General features: G+C 46.8%; 1 protein-coding gene across 1 annotated transcript in view; it reads left to right on the top strand.

The window, feature by feature from the left end:
* Window positions 1-445: 445 nt before the first annotated feature.
* Window positions 446-14,991, top strand: part of LOC140205093 (coiled-coil domain-containing protein 170-like) — a 96,826-nt gene continuing 82,280 nt past the window's right edge. Inside the window, exons 1-6 of the mRNA XM_072272267.1 lie at window positions 446-499; window positions 1,584-1,660; window positions 5,133-5,184; window positions 10,326-10,442; window positions 13,587-13,843; window positions 14,710-14,854. Of these exons, the coding sequence (XP_072128368.1) occupies window positions 470-499; window positions 1,584-1,660; window positions 5,133-5,184; window positions 10,326-10,442; window positions 13,587-13,843; window positions 14,710-14,854 (678 nt within the window). The 5' untranslated portion in view covers window positions 446-469. The remainder of the gene's footprint in view (window positions 500-1,583; window positions 1,661-5,132; window positions 5,185-10,325; window positions 10,443-13,586; window positions 13,844-14,709; window positions 14,855-14,991) is intronic.

Raw genomic sequence — 14,991 nt, 5'->3', positions numbered from 1 at the left:
CAGGTCCGTTGATGTAGGTGGGGATGTGAGTGTGGCTCCTAGCATGCCTGAAGTCCACAATGATCTCCTTGGTCTTCTGGGTGTTAAGGGCCAGGTTGTTGTCAGCCCACCACATGCCAGGTGCTGGACCTTGTCCTTGTAGGCCGTCTCGTCATCCCCTCTGACCAGGCCAGTCACCGTGGTGTCGTCTGCGAACTTGATTATGGAGCTAGAACCATGTACAGGAATGCAGTCATCGGTGAAAAGGGAACCGTACTAGGGGACCGCTCTCTAATCTTATAACAGTGGGGTAGAATCTGTCCTTGAACCTAATGGTATGTACTTCAGATATTTGTATCTTCTGCCTGATGGAAGGAGGGAGCAGAGAGAGAGAATGTCTGGGTTGGGTGGGACTTTGATTATGCTGGCTGCTTTATCAAGGCAGCACAAACTGTAGACAGAGTCCGTGGAGGGAAGGCTGGTTTCTGCGATGAGCTGTATAACAGACACAGCACATGAGGTGAGGCACGTTAGGTTCCAACATGCAGCGTAAGACATGGTGCGGTGCATGGGGGTTCCACCAAGCAGTGTAATGCAGGGGGATAGCGGTAGTGTGGCATGATGCAGTCTGGCATGCAGCGTTATGCACAGCGTTATGTGGATCCTTCATTGTAATGAAGCTGCAATGTAAACAGCATCTAGCAGAGTACTCCCCAACCTTTTTCATGCCATGAACCAATACCATTAAGCAAGCGGTCCATGGACCACAGTTTGGGAACTGCTGGTCTAACTCCAGTGTAAAGAGTTAGAGTTAGACAGCACAGAAACAGGCCTTTTGGCCCGACTCATTCTTGCTGACCAAGTTGCCTAGTTAAGTCAGTCCCATTTTTCTACAGTTGGCCTATTTTTAAACTTTTCTTTATCATATTAAACCTGTGCCCACTAGGTTTAGACTGCCCTACACTGGGGAAAAGACTGATCATTCGTCTTATCTATGCCCTTCATGATCTTGTAATGCATGCTCTGCTACCTGCAGTGTCAAACACGCACAGTCTGATGAACACAAGACTCCAGCATGCAGTGTGATGCTTGTGTGTAAGCATTGGAAAGCTTACTTTGTATACTGTTCATGCAGATCAAATCATTACACAGTGCGTGAAGGTAGAATAAGGTAAAATAATAAGTGTAAAGAACAAAGTGTAAAAGCTACTGGAAAAAGTGCAGAGAAGGTAAATGATAAAGTGCAAGATCATTACAAGTTTGATTATATGAGTATAATGGGTGGTGTGGTGCATGCTAGGGATGTGGATCAGTGCATTTTGGGAAGTCAAACCAATGGAGGATGTATACTATGAATGGTAGGGTACTAGAGAGTGTAATAGAACAGATGCGCTTAAGTGTACAAGTGAATAGTTCATTAGAAGTGGTGTAACAGGTAGACAGGGTGGTGAAAGGGGCACTTAGCATGATAAGCTTCAGCAGTCAAACGATGAGTACAGGAGAATGGGACATTATTTTTCAGTTGTATGTCGATGGTGCATCGTTGGGATCCTTGGATTAGTTGACTAGTGTTACTGACTGTTTACTGTCTCTTCTGTTGTCAGTTGGAGGACCAGCTGAGGGAGCACCGGAGGGAGCTGGAGAATAAGGATGAGGTTATCAGAATCCTGACACGACTGAGGTGAGGCCATGGGTCCAAATATGTACCCCAGCGAATTTTCCTTCCCACCAGCCTCCCTCTGCTCGAAGCCATACCACGCAAAGTCCTGGGCCTATGGTTTAACTCTAAACTGATTCCACAATCTACAGACTCTCTTTCAGGACTCTACAACTCATGTTCTCAGTGTTATTATTTTCACAATTTGTCTTCTTTTGCAGCTTGGTTGTGTGTCAGTCTTTGTTTATGTGTAGCTTTTCATAAGTTCGATTATATTTCTTTATTTTTCCTGCAAATGCCTACAAGACAATGCATCTCAGGGTTGTATGTGGTGACATGTACATACTTTGATAATAAATGTACTTTGACTTTTATCAACTAGATTGGTGCCCCTCACTTTCTGTGTAGTCTGATAATGGTTTTGGTAACTTTGCTCCTGACTTCTTGGCTGTCATGTAAAGGCACCTCCCTTATCCAAATGTCCTCATGTTCTTAGTATTACTTTTATCACTTGCACGGTTTGTTTTCTTTTGAACATTGGTTATTTGTCAGTTATTGTCTGTTTCTGTATAGTTTTTCAAAGTTCTATTGCCTTTCTTTATTTTCCTGTAAACACCTGCCAGAAAATGAACTTCAAAGTAGTAAATGATGACAGATATGACTCCTGACACTGAACTTAAAGGGTTTGCATTTCTACAGCAACCTTCGTGACCCCAGGACATCCTGAAGATGAAGGAGGTAACCCATGATTTTGCCCCAAAACACAGATGTGTCAAAATCCAGAGGCCATAGGTTTATGCTAAATGGGAAGAAATTTAGAGATATGCGGGAGGAGAAGATGGCGGCACGCCTGCGCGTGCGCAGCCCTCCTGTGAAAAGTGATGTCGTATCTGTTAAATAGGGGCCGTGGACAATTCTGATTTGATGGAGAATGGACGTAAAAGCACAGAGGAACATCTGGAGAAATTTCTGAAACGCCCGTTCGCTGCTGTCGTTACTGTGTGGTCGGGAATCTTTCGGAGGGTAGGCCTCAAAATCCCCGGCCTTGCCTGCTTTTGGCGACCGAGAAGGAGGTAGAATTGTTCGGATAGAGATGGCGCTCAGTACTCGGTGTCGGAGAGCTGATCAGAGCTCGAAGTTTTCAGATGACTCAGAGTGGGATTGTGGTCGGCATGGCAGGGAGAGTTTTCTTCCTTCTCCTGTCTGCGTGAGATGTGGGACATTTGAGAAACTTTGAACTTCACTGTGCTCATGGACTTTTTCATCAAGTTATGGTATTGTGCACTGTTGTAACTATATGTTTATAATTATGTGGTTTTGTCGGTTTTTTCAATCTTGGTCTGCCCTGTGTTTTGTGATATCACACTGGAGGAAATATTGTCACATTTCTTAATGCATGCATTACTAAATGACAATAAAAGAGGACTACGTGTCTTCATAATCATCATAAGTTCTGAGGAAGAACTGTTTCACACAGAGGAGGTTTGCGATCTAGAACAGACTGCAGATGGAGCCAGGTGGAGACAGTGACTCTCACAGCAATACAGATCCATAATTCCTTGAAAGTGCCATCACAGGTAGATAGGGTTGAAAAAAGAGCTTTTGGCATACTTTTTTCAAAAATTAGAGTATTTGATAGAGGATGTTATGTTGAATTTATATAAGATGTTGCTGAGGCCAAATTTGGAGTATTGAGTGCAGCTCTAGTCACCTACCTACAGGAAAGATATCAATAAGATTGAAAGGGTGTAAAGAAAATTTAAAAGAATTTTGCCAGGACTTGAGGATCTGAGTTACAGGAAAAGATTGAATAGGTTAGGACTTCAATCCCAGGATCGTAGGAGAATGAGGGGAGATTTTTTTAGAGATACACAAAATTGTGAGGAGTAAATGTATGCAGACTTTTTCCCTGAGGTTGAGTGTGACTACAACTAGGGGTCATTGATTAAGGGTGAAAGGTTAAATACTTAAGGGAACTTGAGGGGGAATTTCTACACTCAAAGGTTGGTGTGAGTGTGAAATGAGCTGCTAGCAGAAATGATGGATGTGGGTTTGATTACAAAATTTAAGAGAAGTTTGGAAAAGTACATTGATGGGAGGGCTATGGTCCAGATGCAGGTGGATGGGACTAGGCTAACAGTTTGGCATGGACTAGATGGGCTGAAGGGCCTGTTTCTGTGTTGTGGTGCTCAATAACTCTATGGCACTATATATTTGGCTGAGTCCTTGAATCTCCAAGACAGAGAAGGGTGTGGACCAAGAGCTGGGAAATGGGGTTAGTGTAGTGAAATGGGAAACTTGACCATCAGTATGACCTGTGGGCTGAAGGTCCTGTTTCTGTAATCTCTCACTCTATTAAGGAAATAGTTTGTTGTCACTGATGAATTGTTGGTAATGCAGCAAACAATTAGTGTACGATTCTTCAGCCAGAGGGCGGCGGTGAAACTGTGGAATTCACTGCCATTGACGGCTGTGGAGGTGAAGCCATTGGCTATATTTAAAGCAGAGGTTGATAGGTTCCTGATTAGTAAGGCTGTCAAAGGTTATGTGGGAAGGCAAGAGAAGAGGGTTGAGAGGGATAATAAATCAGCCATGATGGAATGGTGGAGCAGACTCGATGGACTGAATGGCCTAATTCTGCACCTATGTTTTATGGTCACAGCAAGCTCCAATAAACTCTGCAATGGAATAATTAGTTTTAGTGGTGTTGATGGAGGAGTAATTGAAACACTGGTGCCAGCTACCCTGTGATGGCCAGAAGGAACACTTGCCCGAGGTACTCGATGTACGCTCATTTTAATGCCTCCCCAGGACAATGGCCTTTGACCACGGAGCACTCCGTCAGTGCTATACTGTTATTCAAGCCTGTTTAAATATTTAAAGATTAGCATTATTTGTCACATGTACTTCAAAATATCGAAACATACAGGAAATGCACCGTTTGCGTCAATGACCAGCATTGTCTGAGGATTGAGCTGGACGGAGGCCGCAAGTGTTGCCATTCTGCTGGCACCAGTATAGCAAGCCCACAATTCACTAATCCTAACCCATACATCTTTGGAATGTGGGAGGAAACCAGAGCACCTGGAGGAAACCAATGCGGTCATGGTGCGAACGTACAAAGTCATTACAGACAGCAGCGGGAATTGAACTCTGATTTTAAAGCTGGTGTTGTAAAGCATTACTTGAAATGCTACGCCACCATGCTGCCCTGTATCCTGTGGCCAGGTCACTGCATTTGATTGAATAGCCTTCTGGCCTCGGTTTCAGGCTTCTAGCCATTGCCCGGAGATGGCCTGGAAGTCTGTGCTTGGGGCAAGATCCCAGTGGCCATTCTGTGTGCGCGTGGACTCTTAATCCCCAGCAAAGCAGCAGCATGGGAGAAGGTTGTGAAATGTTTCAGCCGAGTGATAAACCCACCTCCCTGAGGTTCAGTCTGTGGGTCTGAATGCCCTTCAGTGTCCCCCATTAATGGCTTGTATGTTTCTTTCCGCAGAGGAGCCGACGATTCGCCAGTAGGCGTCACAAGCAACCTGCGCCTGCCAGAGGTGGGTATTCCACAGCCATGTCGATGCAGTGTGGCAGGAACAGAAGTAAACATTTCCTGTATCTGGCAGCGCCAACATTTATTGCCCATCCCTTGCTGTCCATTCAGGAGGTGTGGGAGATCTACCTCATAGAACATTCAATAGTGCCACACAGTACTGGCCCCCTGGCCCACCATGTTGTGTTGACCTAACACTCCCCTCCCACATAGCCCTCCACTTTTCTATCATCCATGTGCCTATCTCAGAGTGTCTTAAATGTTCCCAGTGTTTCTGCCTCTATTGCCATCTCTGGCAGCACATTCCACACACCCACCACCCTCTGTGTAAAAAAAACTTACCTCTGACATCCTGTCCCATACTTTCTTCCAATCACCTCAAAATTATGCCCCCTCATGTTAGCCATTTTTGCCCTAGAAAAATGTCTCCGGCTGTTCATTCTATCTATGCCTGTTAACATATCACCTCTCATCCTCCTTCACTCCAAAGAGAAAAGCCCTAGCTCACTCAACCTATCCTCATAAGACATGCTCTCTAATCCAGGCAGCATCCTGGTAAATCTCTGCACCCTCAAACTTCCACATCCTTCCTATAATGAGGTGACCATTGATTACTGTTTTACCAGGGTGTTTTATACCATATGAAAGTGACAACACAGATTCACAGGGTGGTGAAGAAGACGTCTGGCATGCTTGCCTTTATCGGTCAAGAGATGAAAATCCATATTACAAATGCGCAGGATATTGGTGAGACCACATTTGGAGCACTGTGTTCAGTTCTGGTCGCCCAACTATAGGAACCAAGTTGTTAAACTGGAGAGTGTGCGGAAAACGTGTTGCAGGGTCTGGAGGGCTTGGGTGATAAGGTGATATAGGATAGGCTGAGCCTAAAATTAGGGGTGAAAAGAGACTTTGAGTGTGGAATGAGCTGCCAGCGGAAGCGGTGGATGCAGGTTTGATTGCAACATTTAAGGGAAGTTTGGATGAGAGGGGAATGAATGGAGCTCTATAGTCCAGGATCAGGTCAATAAGGCTCGGCTCAATAACAGTTTGCATGGGACTACTTGGGACAAAAAGTCTTTCTGTGTTGTAGTAGCCTATGAATCTAGGTTGGGAATGATTTCTCTGAAGCGAGGGAGACTGATGGGTAACCTTACGGAGATTTATAAAATTATGAGGGGCATAGATAACTTGGATGGTCACAGTCTTTTCTCAAAGGTAGGGAAACAGAATTGGACCATTTGAAATAGAGACGTTTCCATGTTACTTTACATTTTTACCACCAGGGGTCAGTGTTTCACTGTATACAGCCAGCGAGCTTGCTAACGCTAGGTGTAATCATTTATCATACAAAACAGAGGAACAGAATTAGGCCATTTGGCCCATCTGCTCTGCTGTTCCTTCACAGTGACTTATCACCCCTCCCAACACCATTCTCCTGCCTTCTCCCCATTTCCTTTGATGCACAAGCTAATCAAGAACCTGCACTTTAAATATACCCAAGCAATGAGCAATGCGCACAAGATGCTGGAGGAGCTCAACAGGCAGGGCCAAAATATCAACTGTACCTTTTTTCCATAGTTCCTGCCTGTCCTGCTGAGTTCCTCCAGCATTTTGTGTGTGTTGCTTGGATTTCCAGCATCTGCAGATTCTCTCTTGATTGTGCTTTAATGACTTGGCCTCCACAGCTGTCTGTGGCAATGAATTCCACAGATTCACCACCCTCCGGTGGAAGACATTTACCCTCATCTCTGATCTAAATGGAAATCCTTGTATTTTGAGGCTGTGCCTTCTGGTCCTAGACTCTTCCACTATTGGAAATATCATCTCCATGTTCACTCTGTCTAGGACTTTCAATATTTAGCAAGGTTCATTAAGCAGCTTCCATCATCAAGGAGCCCCACAACCACCCAGGCCACACTCCCTTCTCACTGCTGCCATCAGGAAGGTGGTACAGGATCCTCAGGTCCAACACCACCAGATTCAGGAGCAATTATTACACCTCAACCATCGGGCTCTTGAACCAAATGGATAACCACTCAACTTCACTTGCCCCATTATTGAAATGTTCCCACAACCTACGGACTCACTTTCAAAGACTCTTCATCTCATGTTCTTGATATTTATTTATTATTATTTCTTTTATTTTGTATTTGCATAGCTTGATGTCTTTTGCACACTGGTTGAATGCCCAGTTGGTGCGGTCTCTCTTTGATTCTACTACGATTATTATTCTAGTTTGGATTTATTGAGTATGCCCACTGGAAAATGTACTTTGATATTAAATTTACTTTGAACATTGAACTTTGAGATCCCCTCTCATTTTTCGAATATCCAGCAAGGACAGGCCCAGAGCCATTCATTCCTGGGATTATTCTTTGGACCCTCTCCAATGCCACGTTCCACAACACCACTTGTCCATTCCAATTTAACTCAAAGATGTTTGAGATGATGTATCTGGGGAGCTGGGGCAGAGCAAAGGAATGTACAATAAATGGGAGGATACTGTGAGGGGGGCTGAACAGGGCACCAGGGCAGGGTAGCGGTTAGCATAACACTATTACAGTACCAGCTATAGGATCAGGGTGCAGTTCCCACTGCTGCCTGTAAGAAGTTTGTATGTTCTCCCCATGACCACATGGGTTTCCTCCAGGTACCCCAGTTTCCTCCCACATTCCAAAGATGTACGATTTAAGGTTAATGAGTTGTGGACATGCTATGTTGGTGCTGGAAGCACGGCGACATTTGTGGGCTACCCCCAGCACATCCTCGGACTGTGTTGGTCATTGACGCAAACGACACATTTCACAGTATGTTTCGATGTCCATTAGACGAATAGAGCTAATCTTTGGAGTATGTGTCCATAGATTGTAAAAGGCATTCAGGAATAAGACCCATCCATCTTCCCGCTGATCTTCCATTTTTCAACTGTCTGTCATCCCTGTTTTGAATGAGCTTATTAGCTGAGCCCCCATAGCCCCTGGGGCAGGTGACTCCAAAGATACATCAGTCTCGTAGGACGTAGAACAGTACAGTACAGCACAAAACAGGAACAGGCTCCTCAGCACACCATGTCCGTGCCAAAAATTATGCCAAGTTAAACTAATTCTTTTCTGCCTGCACATGATCAATCTCCCTCCATTCTCTGCATATCCAGGTGCTTAAAAACCCCTCGGCCACCAATTATTGTGTCTGCCTCCACTACTCAACTTGGCAGTTTGCTCCAGGCACCCACCACTCTGTGCGTCGACAAAAACCTGCCCTGCACTTCTCCTTTGAACTTACCCCTCTTGCCTCAAGTTCGTGTCCTCTAGTACTTGACATTTTTACCTTACCATTGAGCTCTAAGATTATTGTGTACTGTATTACATAGAACATAGAAATCTACAGCACATTACAGGCCCTTCAGCCCACAATGTTGTGCCGACCATGAAACCCACTCTAGAAACTGCCTCGTTTTCCAATGCTGTCACTTCTCATTCAGAATCAGAATCAAAATTATTATCACTGACATGAAATTTGTTGCTTTGCAACAGTGCTAACATATAAAATTACTATAAATCACATAACAAATAAATAGTACAAATAAAAATGAATAAAAAGGTATTGTTCGTGGGTTCATGCAACATTCAGACAAGACATAGGAGCAGAATTAGGCAATTCAGTCCATTGAGTCTGCTCCACTATTCAATTATGGCTGATCTATTTCCCCTCACACTCTGATGGTGGAGGGAAGAAGCTGTTCCTGAATCACTGAGTGTGGTTCTTCAAGCTTCTGTGCCTCCTCTCAATGGTAGTAACAAGAAGAGGGCTTGTTCCGGATGCTGAGGGTCATAGTGATGGATGCTGCCTTCACCAGGCACCGCCTTTTGACAGGGACATCGAAGGTGGGGAGGGTTGTGTCCGTGATGGAGCTGGCTGAGTTTACAACCCTCTGCAGCTTTTTCTGATTGAAACAAAGTCTGTTCTAGTGATCAAAGTGGTCTGGTCATGGTGTTGCTAAACTGTACTGATTCGGGTTGTGCAGGTTGGTACAAGAACCAATTGGTTAAAGGGAAGCTTCTGTTACAGAACCTGATGGTGTGGGACTTCAGGCTTCTATACCTTCTGCCTGAAGATGGCATGTCCTGGTTTGTAGGGATCTTAGATGGTGGATGTTGCCTTCTTGGGGCAGTACCCCCTGCAGAAACTGCCATTGGTGGGGAAGAATGTACTTGTTATGTAGCACATTGCTGCACGTTTGAATTGTCGTACCAGACTATGATGTGGTCAGTACTTCCGCAGAGGTTTGTTTGGGTGCTTGGTGATGAGCTGAATCTCCCTAACCTTTTCAGAAAGTAAAGCCGATGTCATGCTTTCCTTTTGTGTACTGGGCCCAGGACAGGTCATCTGTTATCGCCCAAGACCTTAAAGCTGCTGTTTCTTTCCAGTACCAAACCCCCACCCCCCACCAATGTAGAGACTGGTACACGTTCATCCTCCTTCCCCTTCCTAAGTCAGCAATCAGATCTTTAGTTTAATTGATGTTGAGTGAAAGGTTGTGAGCTGCTTTTAGCACATCCTGAGGTGCGCTGGCTGTTAAATCAAACGACACGACTCCAACCTGATGGCATGAATATCGATTTTTCCCTCCAGTAATAACATATCTTTTTCCTCCCCCTCCCCTCTTCTATTCCCCACTCTGGCCTTTTACCTCCTCTCATCTGCGTATCACTTCCCCTGGCTCCCCTCCTCCTTCCCTCTCTCCTATGGATCACTTTCCTCTCCTATCATATTCCTTCTTCTCCAGCCCTTTACTTTTCTCCCCACTCACCTGTCATCTTCTAGCTATCCTTCTTCCTCCAAACCCCCCTATTCCCCATCTTCTTTGTTCTGGTATCTTCTCCTTTCCTTTTCAGTCCTGAAGAAGAGTCTCAGCCGGAAACATTAACTCTTTACTCATTTCCATGGACGCTGCCTGACCTGCTGAGTTCCTCCAGCATTTTGTGTGTGTTGTGATGCATTTCATTGTCTGCTTGCATGTAAATGTGATAAATAAATCTGAGGTGTCGCGTCACCACTCAACCAGGTGTTGTATCTCGCTCCAGTAATCAGGGATGTCATTACCTCCTGAACAGCTACTGACTGCAGCTCCATCCTCTCCAGGTCACCTTGGATTCTCCACTGAAGGGTGTTCCTTTCTCCCAGGACCTGCTGCGCTCGAAACCAGCGGATACAACATACTTGGATTACATGCGCCAGAATGAAGGTTCAGAGGCTGAGGTAGCACTCACTTACGTTTGAGATGAACCTGATTTAATTTGGAATGAGTTGGTAATTTTCCATGAGATTGAAAACCATTAATGTTGGGAACTGAACCTCATTCAGTACTCCTGCTCCACCATCACCCTCCTCACTCCATTACCTTGCAATCCTGCACCGGCCATTAAGGCGCAGGAGGCCATTCTTTCCATCACATCGATGCTGTTCCACAAATAGATTAATTAAGGTTAGAGTGTAAGGAGGAGGCCACTCTGTCCGTTTACTGTCCACTATTCAATAAGATCATGGTTCATCCCATCTTGGCCTCAATACAGCACAGTCGAGTAGTGGTTAGCCCAGTGCTTTACAACACCAGCTCCATAGATACTTTGATAGTATCTATGGAGCTGGTGTAGATAGATACTTTATTGATCTCAAAGGAAATTACATTATCACAGTAGCGTTACAAGTGCACAGATATAGATATTAGAAGAGTAGTAGAAAGAATCAAAAATAAGTTACCACGAACAGCCTAACAGGAGGGGGTCATCACTTCCCCAGCTATAGGCTGATTCATTATAGAGCCTAATGACTGAGGGTAAGAATAACTTCATTTAAGTGCTCTTTGGAGCAGTGCAGTTGTCTTTGTCTATTACTAAAAGTGCTCCTCTGTTCTGCCAAGGTGGCATGCAGAGGGTAAGAAATATTATCCAGAATTGCTAGGATTTTCCATTGGGTCTTTTGTTCTACTAGAGCTCCCAATGTGTCCAGTTTGACTCCTATAACAGAGCCAGCCTTTCTAATCAGTTTAGTGAGCCTGTTGGCATCACCCGTGTTGATGCCATTGCCCCAGCACACCTCCACATAGAAGACTGTGCTGGCAACAATAGACTGGTAGAACACGTGAAGGAGAGGTCTGCATTCTCCAAAGGACCTCAGTCTCCTCAGGAAGTAGAGGCGACTCTGGCCCTTCTTGTACACAGCCTCTGTGTTGGTGCTCCACTCAAGTCTGTCACCCAGGTGCACCCCCAGGTACTTGTAGGTCCTCACCACATCCACGTCCTCACCATTAATAGTACCAGAGAGCAGTGCAGGTTTAGTCTTCCTAAAGTCCATCACCATCTCCTTTGTCTGACTGATGTTGAGCTGCCGATGAGTCAGTTTGCACCATTTGACAAAGTCCTCCACCAGGGCCCTGTATTCATCCTCCCGTCCTCCCTTTATACACCAAACTATTGCTGAGTTGTCAGAGTATTTCTGCAGGTGACATGACTCAGTGTTGTATCTGAAGTCTGAGGTATACAGGGTAAACAGTAAGGGAGCAAATACAGTCCCTGTGGGGCCCCAGTGCTGCTGATAGCCGTGTCTGACACACAGCTCTGAAGCTGCACAAACTGTGGTCTGCCAGTCAGGTAGTCCATTATCCAGGATACAATGGAGGTGCCAATCTGCATTGAATGGAGTTTCTCCCCCAGTAATGATGACTGTATGGTATTGAAGGCACTTGAGAAATCCATAAACATGATCCTCACAGTGCTGCCCTGCTTATCCAAATGGGAGTAATTCAGCAGGTTGATGACAGCATCATCGACTCCAATGTGCTCCTGGTAGGCAAACTGCAGGGGATCGAAGGCTGATCTGACCACGGGATGGAAGCGAGCCAGGACCAGCCTGTCTGGGGTCTTCATGATGTATGAGGTTGGGGCCACTGGATAGTAGTCATTCAAGACTTTTAGTCGGCTCTTCTTGGGTCCTGGGACCACACGTAATGTCTCCACACAACTGGGACTCTTTCCAGGCTGAGACCCAGATTGAAAGTGTGCTGGAGAGCTCCACACAGTGCTCAGCACACTCCTTCAGGACCTCAATCCTTCTGGGGTTCCATTCCTGACACTCCATGTAAGGAGCTTGTACGTGCTCCTAGTGACCACGTGGGTTTCCTCCAAGTATTCTGGTTTCCTCTCACATTCCAAAGACACACGGATGGTCACATGGACATCATTGTGTGGCGGGGGCTCACCGGTCTGGGGTGTCCTGTTACTGTGCTGTATCTCTAAAAATAAATAGGTAAAAACAACAAGGATAAAAATGTGGATGGGTGTAGAGAGTAAGTTTACAGTCATTATAGATATTAAGTGTTCATGGGTTCATGACATCTGATGGTGGAGGGGAAGAAACTGTTTTGGATTTGTTACATGTGGGTCTTTGGTCTCCTGTACCTCCTCCCTGATGGTAGCAATGAGAAAAGGACATGCCCTGAGTGGTGAGGGTCCTTAATGATGGGTACCACTTTCTCGCAGCATTGCCTTTTGCAGATGTCCTTGGTGGTGGGGAGGCAAGGGCCCATGATGGAGCTGGCTGATTGGCTGATGGAGCTTGTTGTTTAGTACTGAAGGGTTGATAGTATTGAACACTGAGCTATTATCAATAAATAGTAGCCTGATGTGGGTGTCGCTGTTGTCTGGGTGGTCCAAGGCCAAGTGGAAAGCCAGTGAGATTACACCTGCACCAGACCTACTGTGACAATAGGCAAATCGTAGCGGGTCCTAGTCCTTGCTCAGGCAGGAGTTAGCCATGGTGCATGTTGCTTGGCAAGTTAGTGAGTTGTCAATGGGTTTCAGAGTTGGAATTCTGTGTGGGCGGGAGGAACAAGTTCAGCATGAGCTCCTGGGTTCACAGATTGGTGGGTTCGGTGTTGGAGGCCTCGAGTTCAGTGATTGGTGTGTCCTGGGATCCATGGCAGGGACTAAGGCCCAAGGATGAACTAGACGTCCAGCAATTGAGGCCCGTTTCCCGAGCTGCGTCTGCAAATCTCTGTGAGTCCGCTGGGGAGGTTAAAGCCTGGTGCCCGCAGGCTCTGAGTCCAAGTTCAAGTCTGCTGGAGGCTCGGGGCCTGTCCTGGGGTTAAAGAATTGGCAATGGCCTGGGTGGGAGGGAGGAACAGAGCTCATTTTATTTTTGTTGCTTGTTGTGTCCTGTACAGTTCTTCTGAGCCAGAATGTGTGGTGACAGTTGTGGGTTGCTCCCAGTACATCCTTGGGTGTGGTTATTGTGGACACAAATGCTTTTCACTGTATGTTTTGATGTGCACGTGACAAATAAGCTTGAGTTTTGAATCTTGAATCTTGCCTGCTGAGGGGTGACTTCAGTTTGCTGCTGTTCCAGGCCAGGAAACTCCGGGATCGGCTGAAAACCAACGCGGCTGCGATGTGGAAGATCCAAGATGAACTGGAGAGGTACAAGGAGAATGACGCCCAGCAGACCACACTCATGCAGTATCTCAGGGATCGTGTGAGGCAGACGCAGGGATCCTCGGAATCAGTGGTCAGCACCAAAACCCAAGTCAACTCCAGCATCCGGAGTCTGCAGGGGGAGAACCTGGAGCTGAGGGACAGGGTGTCAGAGCTTGAGGAGCGACTCAGGTAGGCCTTGCTCATGACTCCATATCTTGCTCCAGTTACTGACACACACTGGGGGTGCCCTGTTCTCCACTCCCTCAGGTCCCACCCACACTGGAGTGCTAATTCTCATAGGGAGATGCCCCTGCCATCCGGTGCCTCACTTATTGATGTCCCTCCCCACCCCTCCGAGGGATGGGCCTTACCTCTCCCCTCACTGAGGGATGTCTCCTCCCACACCCACTCTGGGTGCTGACCCTCACTGAAAAACAGGTTCCTCCCCTCCCTCACTGAGAGATGGGTCCCCTCCCTACTCTAGGGCATTGATCCACTCTGGCCCAATAAGTTCATCCTGACCCAAGGGTGCTGACCCTCTCTGGGGGACAGCAACCTCCTCACCCAGGGGTGCTATCCTCTAGTGCCTCACTGAGGGATGAGGCCCTCCTCACCCTTCCGTCACTGGGAGACGGCTCCTGCTCACACCTGGGAGCTGACTCGCTCTGGGGAATGGGTTATTCCCCACCCTAGGGTGCTGACCCTCGCTTGGGTACGGCTCCCTCCCCTCTCAAGGGTACTGACTCTTGGTGGGGGGGGGAGGTGGTGGTGAGGTGTGGGAACAATTCAGGTGCCCACATAGGGATGGGTCTCTCCCCACCCCAGGGTGCTGATTCATATTGGGACAGGTGTCTCCCCAGCACAGGGTGTGCTGACTCTCTCTGGGATATGAAAGTGATGATGGGAAAGACTGGACACTGGGGAACGGGGAATGAGGGCAAAGGAAGGGGGTGGATGGGGCAGGGCTCGGTGAGGAGGAAGATTTGGAGAAGTTGGGTTGGTCTGGGATCAGGTCTGGACGTCTCCCTGATCCAATCACCGACTCCTCTGGGCAGGCTGCACCTTCGGGAGAGGGAGCAGAGTGAGCAGAGGGCAGTCAGTGCAGAGAGGAGACTCGCTGGCTACACTGAGAAGCTCACCCGGGGGCTGAATGAGGATACCGACGGGCAACACGACCCACTTGACTACCTGACCAACAGGGTGAGTATGGAGACAGCCTCAGATGGGAGGCAGGGGACACCATTTAATCCTCTAGCCTATTACCGGGGTCCGGGGGAAAGATGGACCTCACCCTGGACTGTGTGGGCCAAATGAACATTGCTTATACAGGCAACGTG

Source organism: Mobula birostris, chromosome 1 (genome assembly GCF_030028105.1).
Source record: "Mobula birostris isolate sMobBir1 chromosome 1, sMobBir1.hap1, whole genome shotgun sequence".
Taxonomy (NCBI): domain Eukaryota; kingdom Metazoa; phylum Chordata; class Chondrichthyes; order Myliobatiformes; family Myliobatidae; genus Mobula; species Mobula birostris.
The sequence above is the reverse complement of the archived record's forward strand: the minus strand, read 5'-3'. Positions and strand labels throughout refer to the sequence as shown.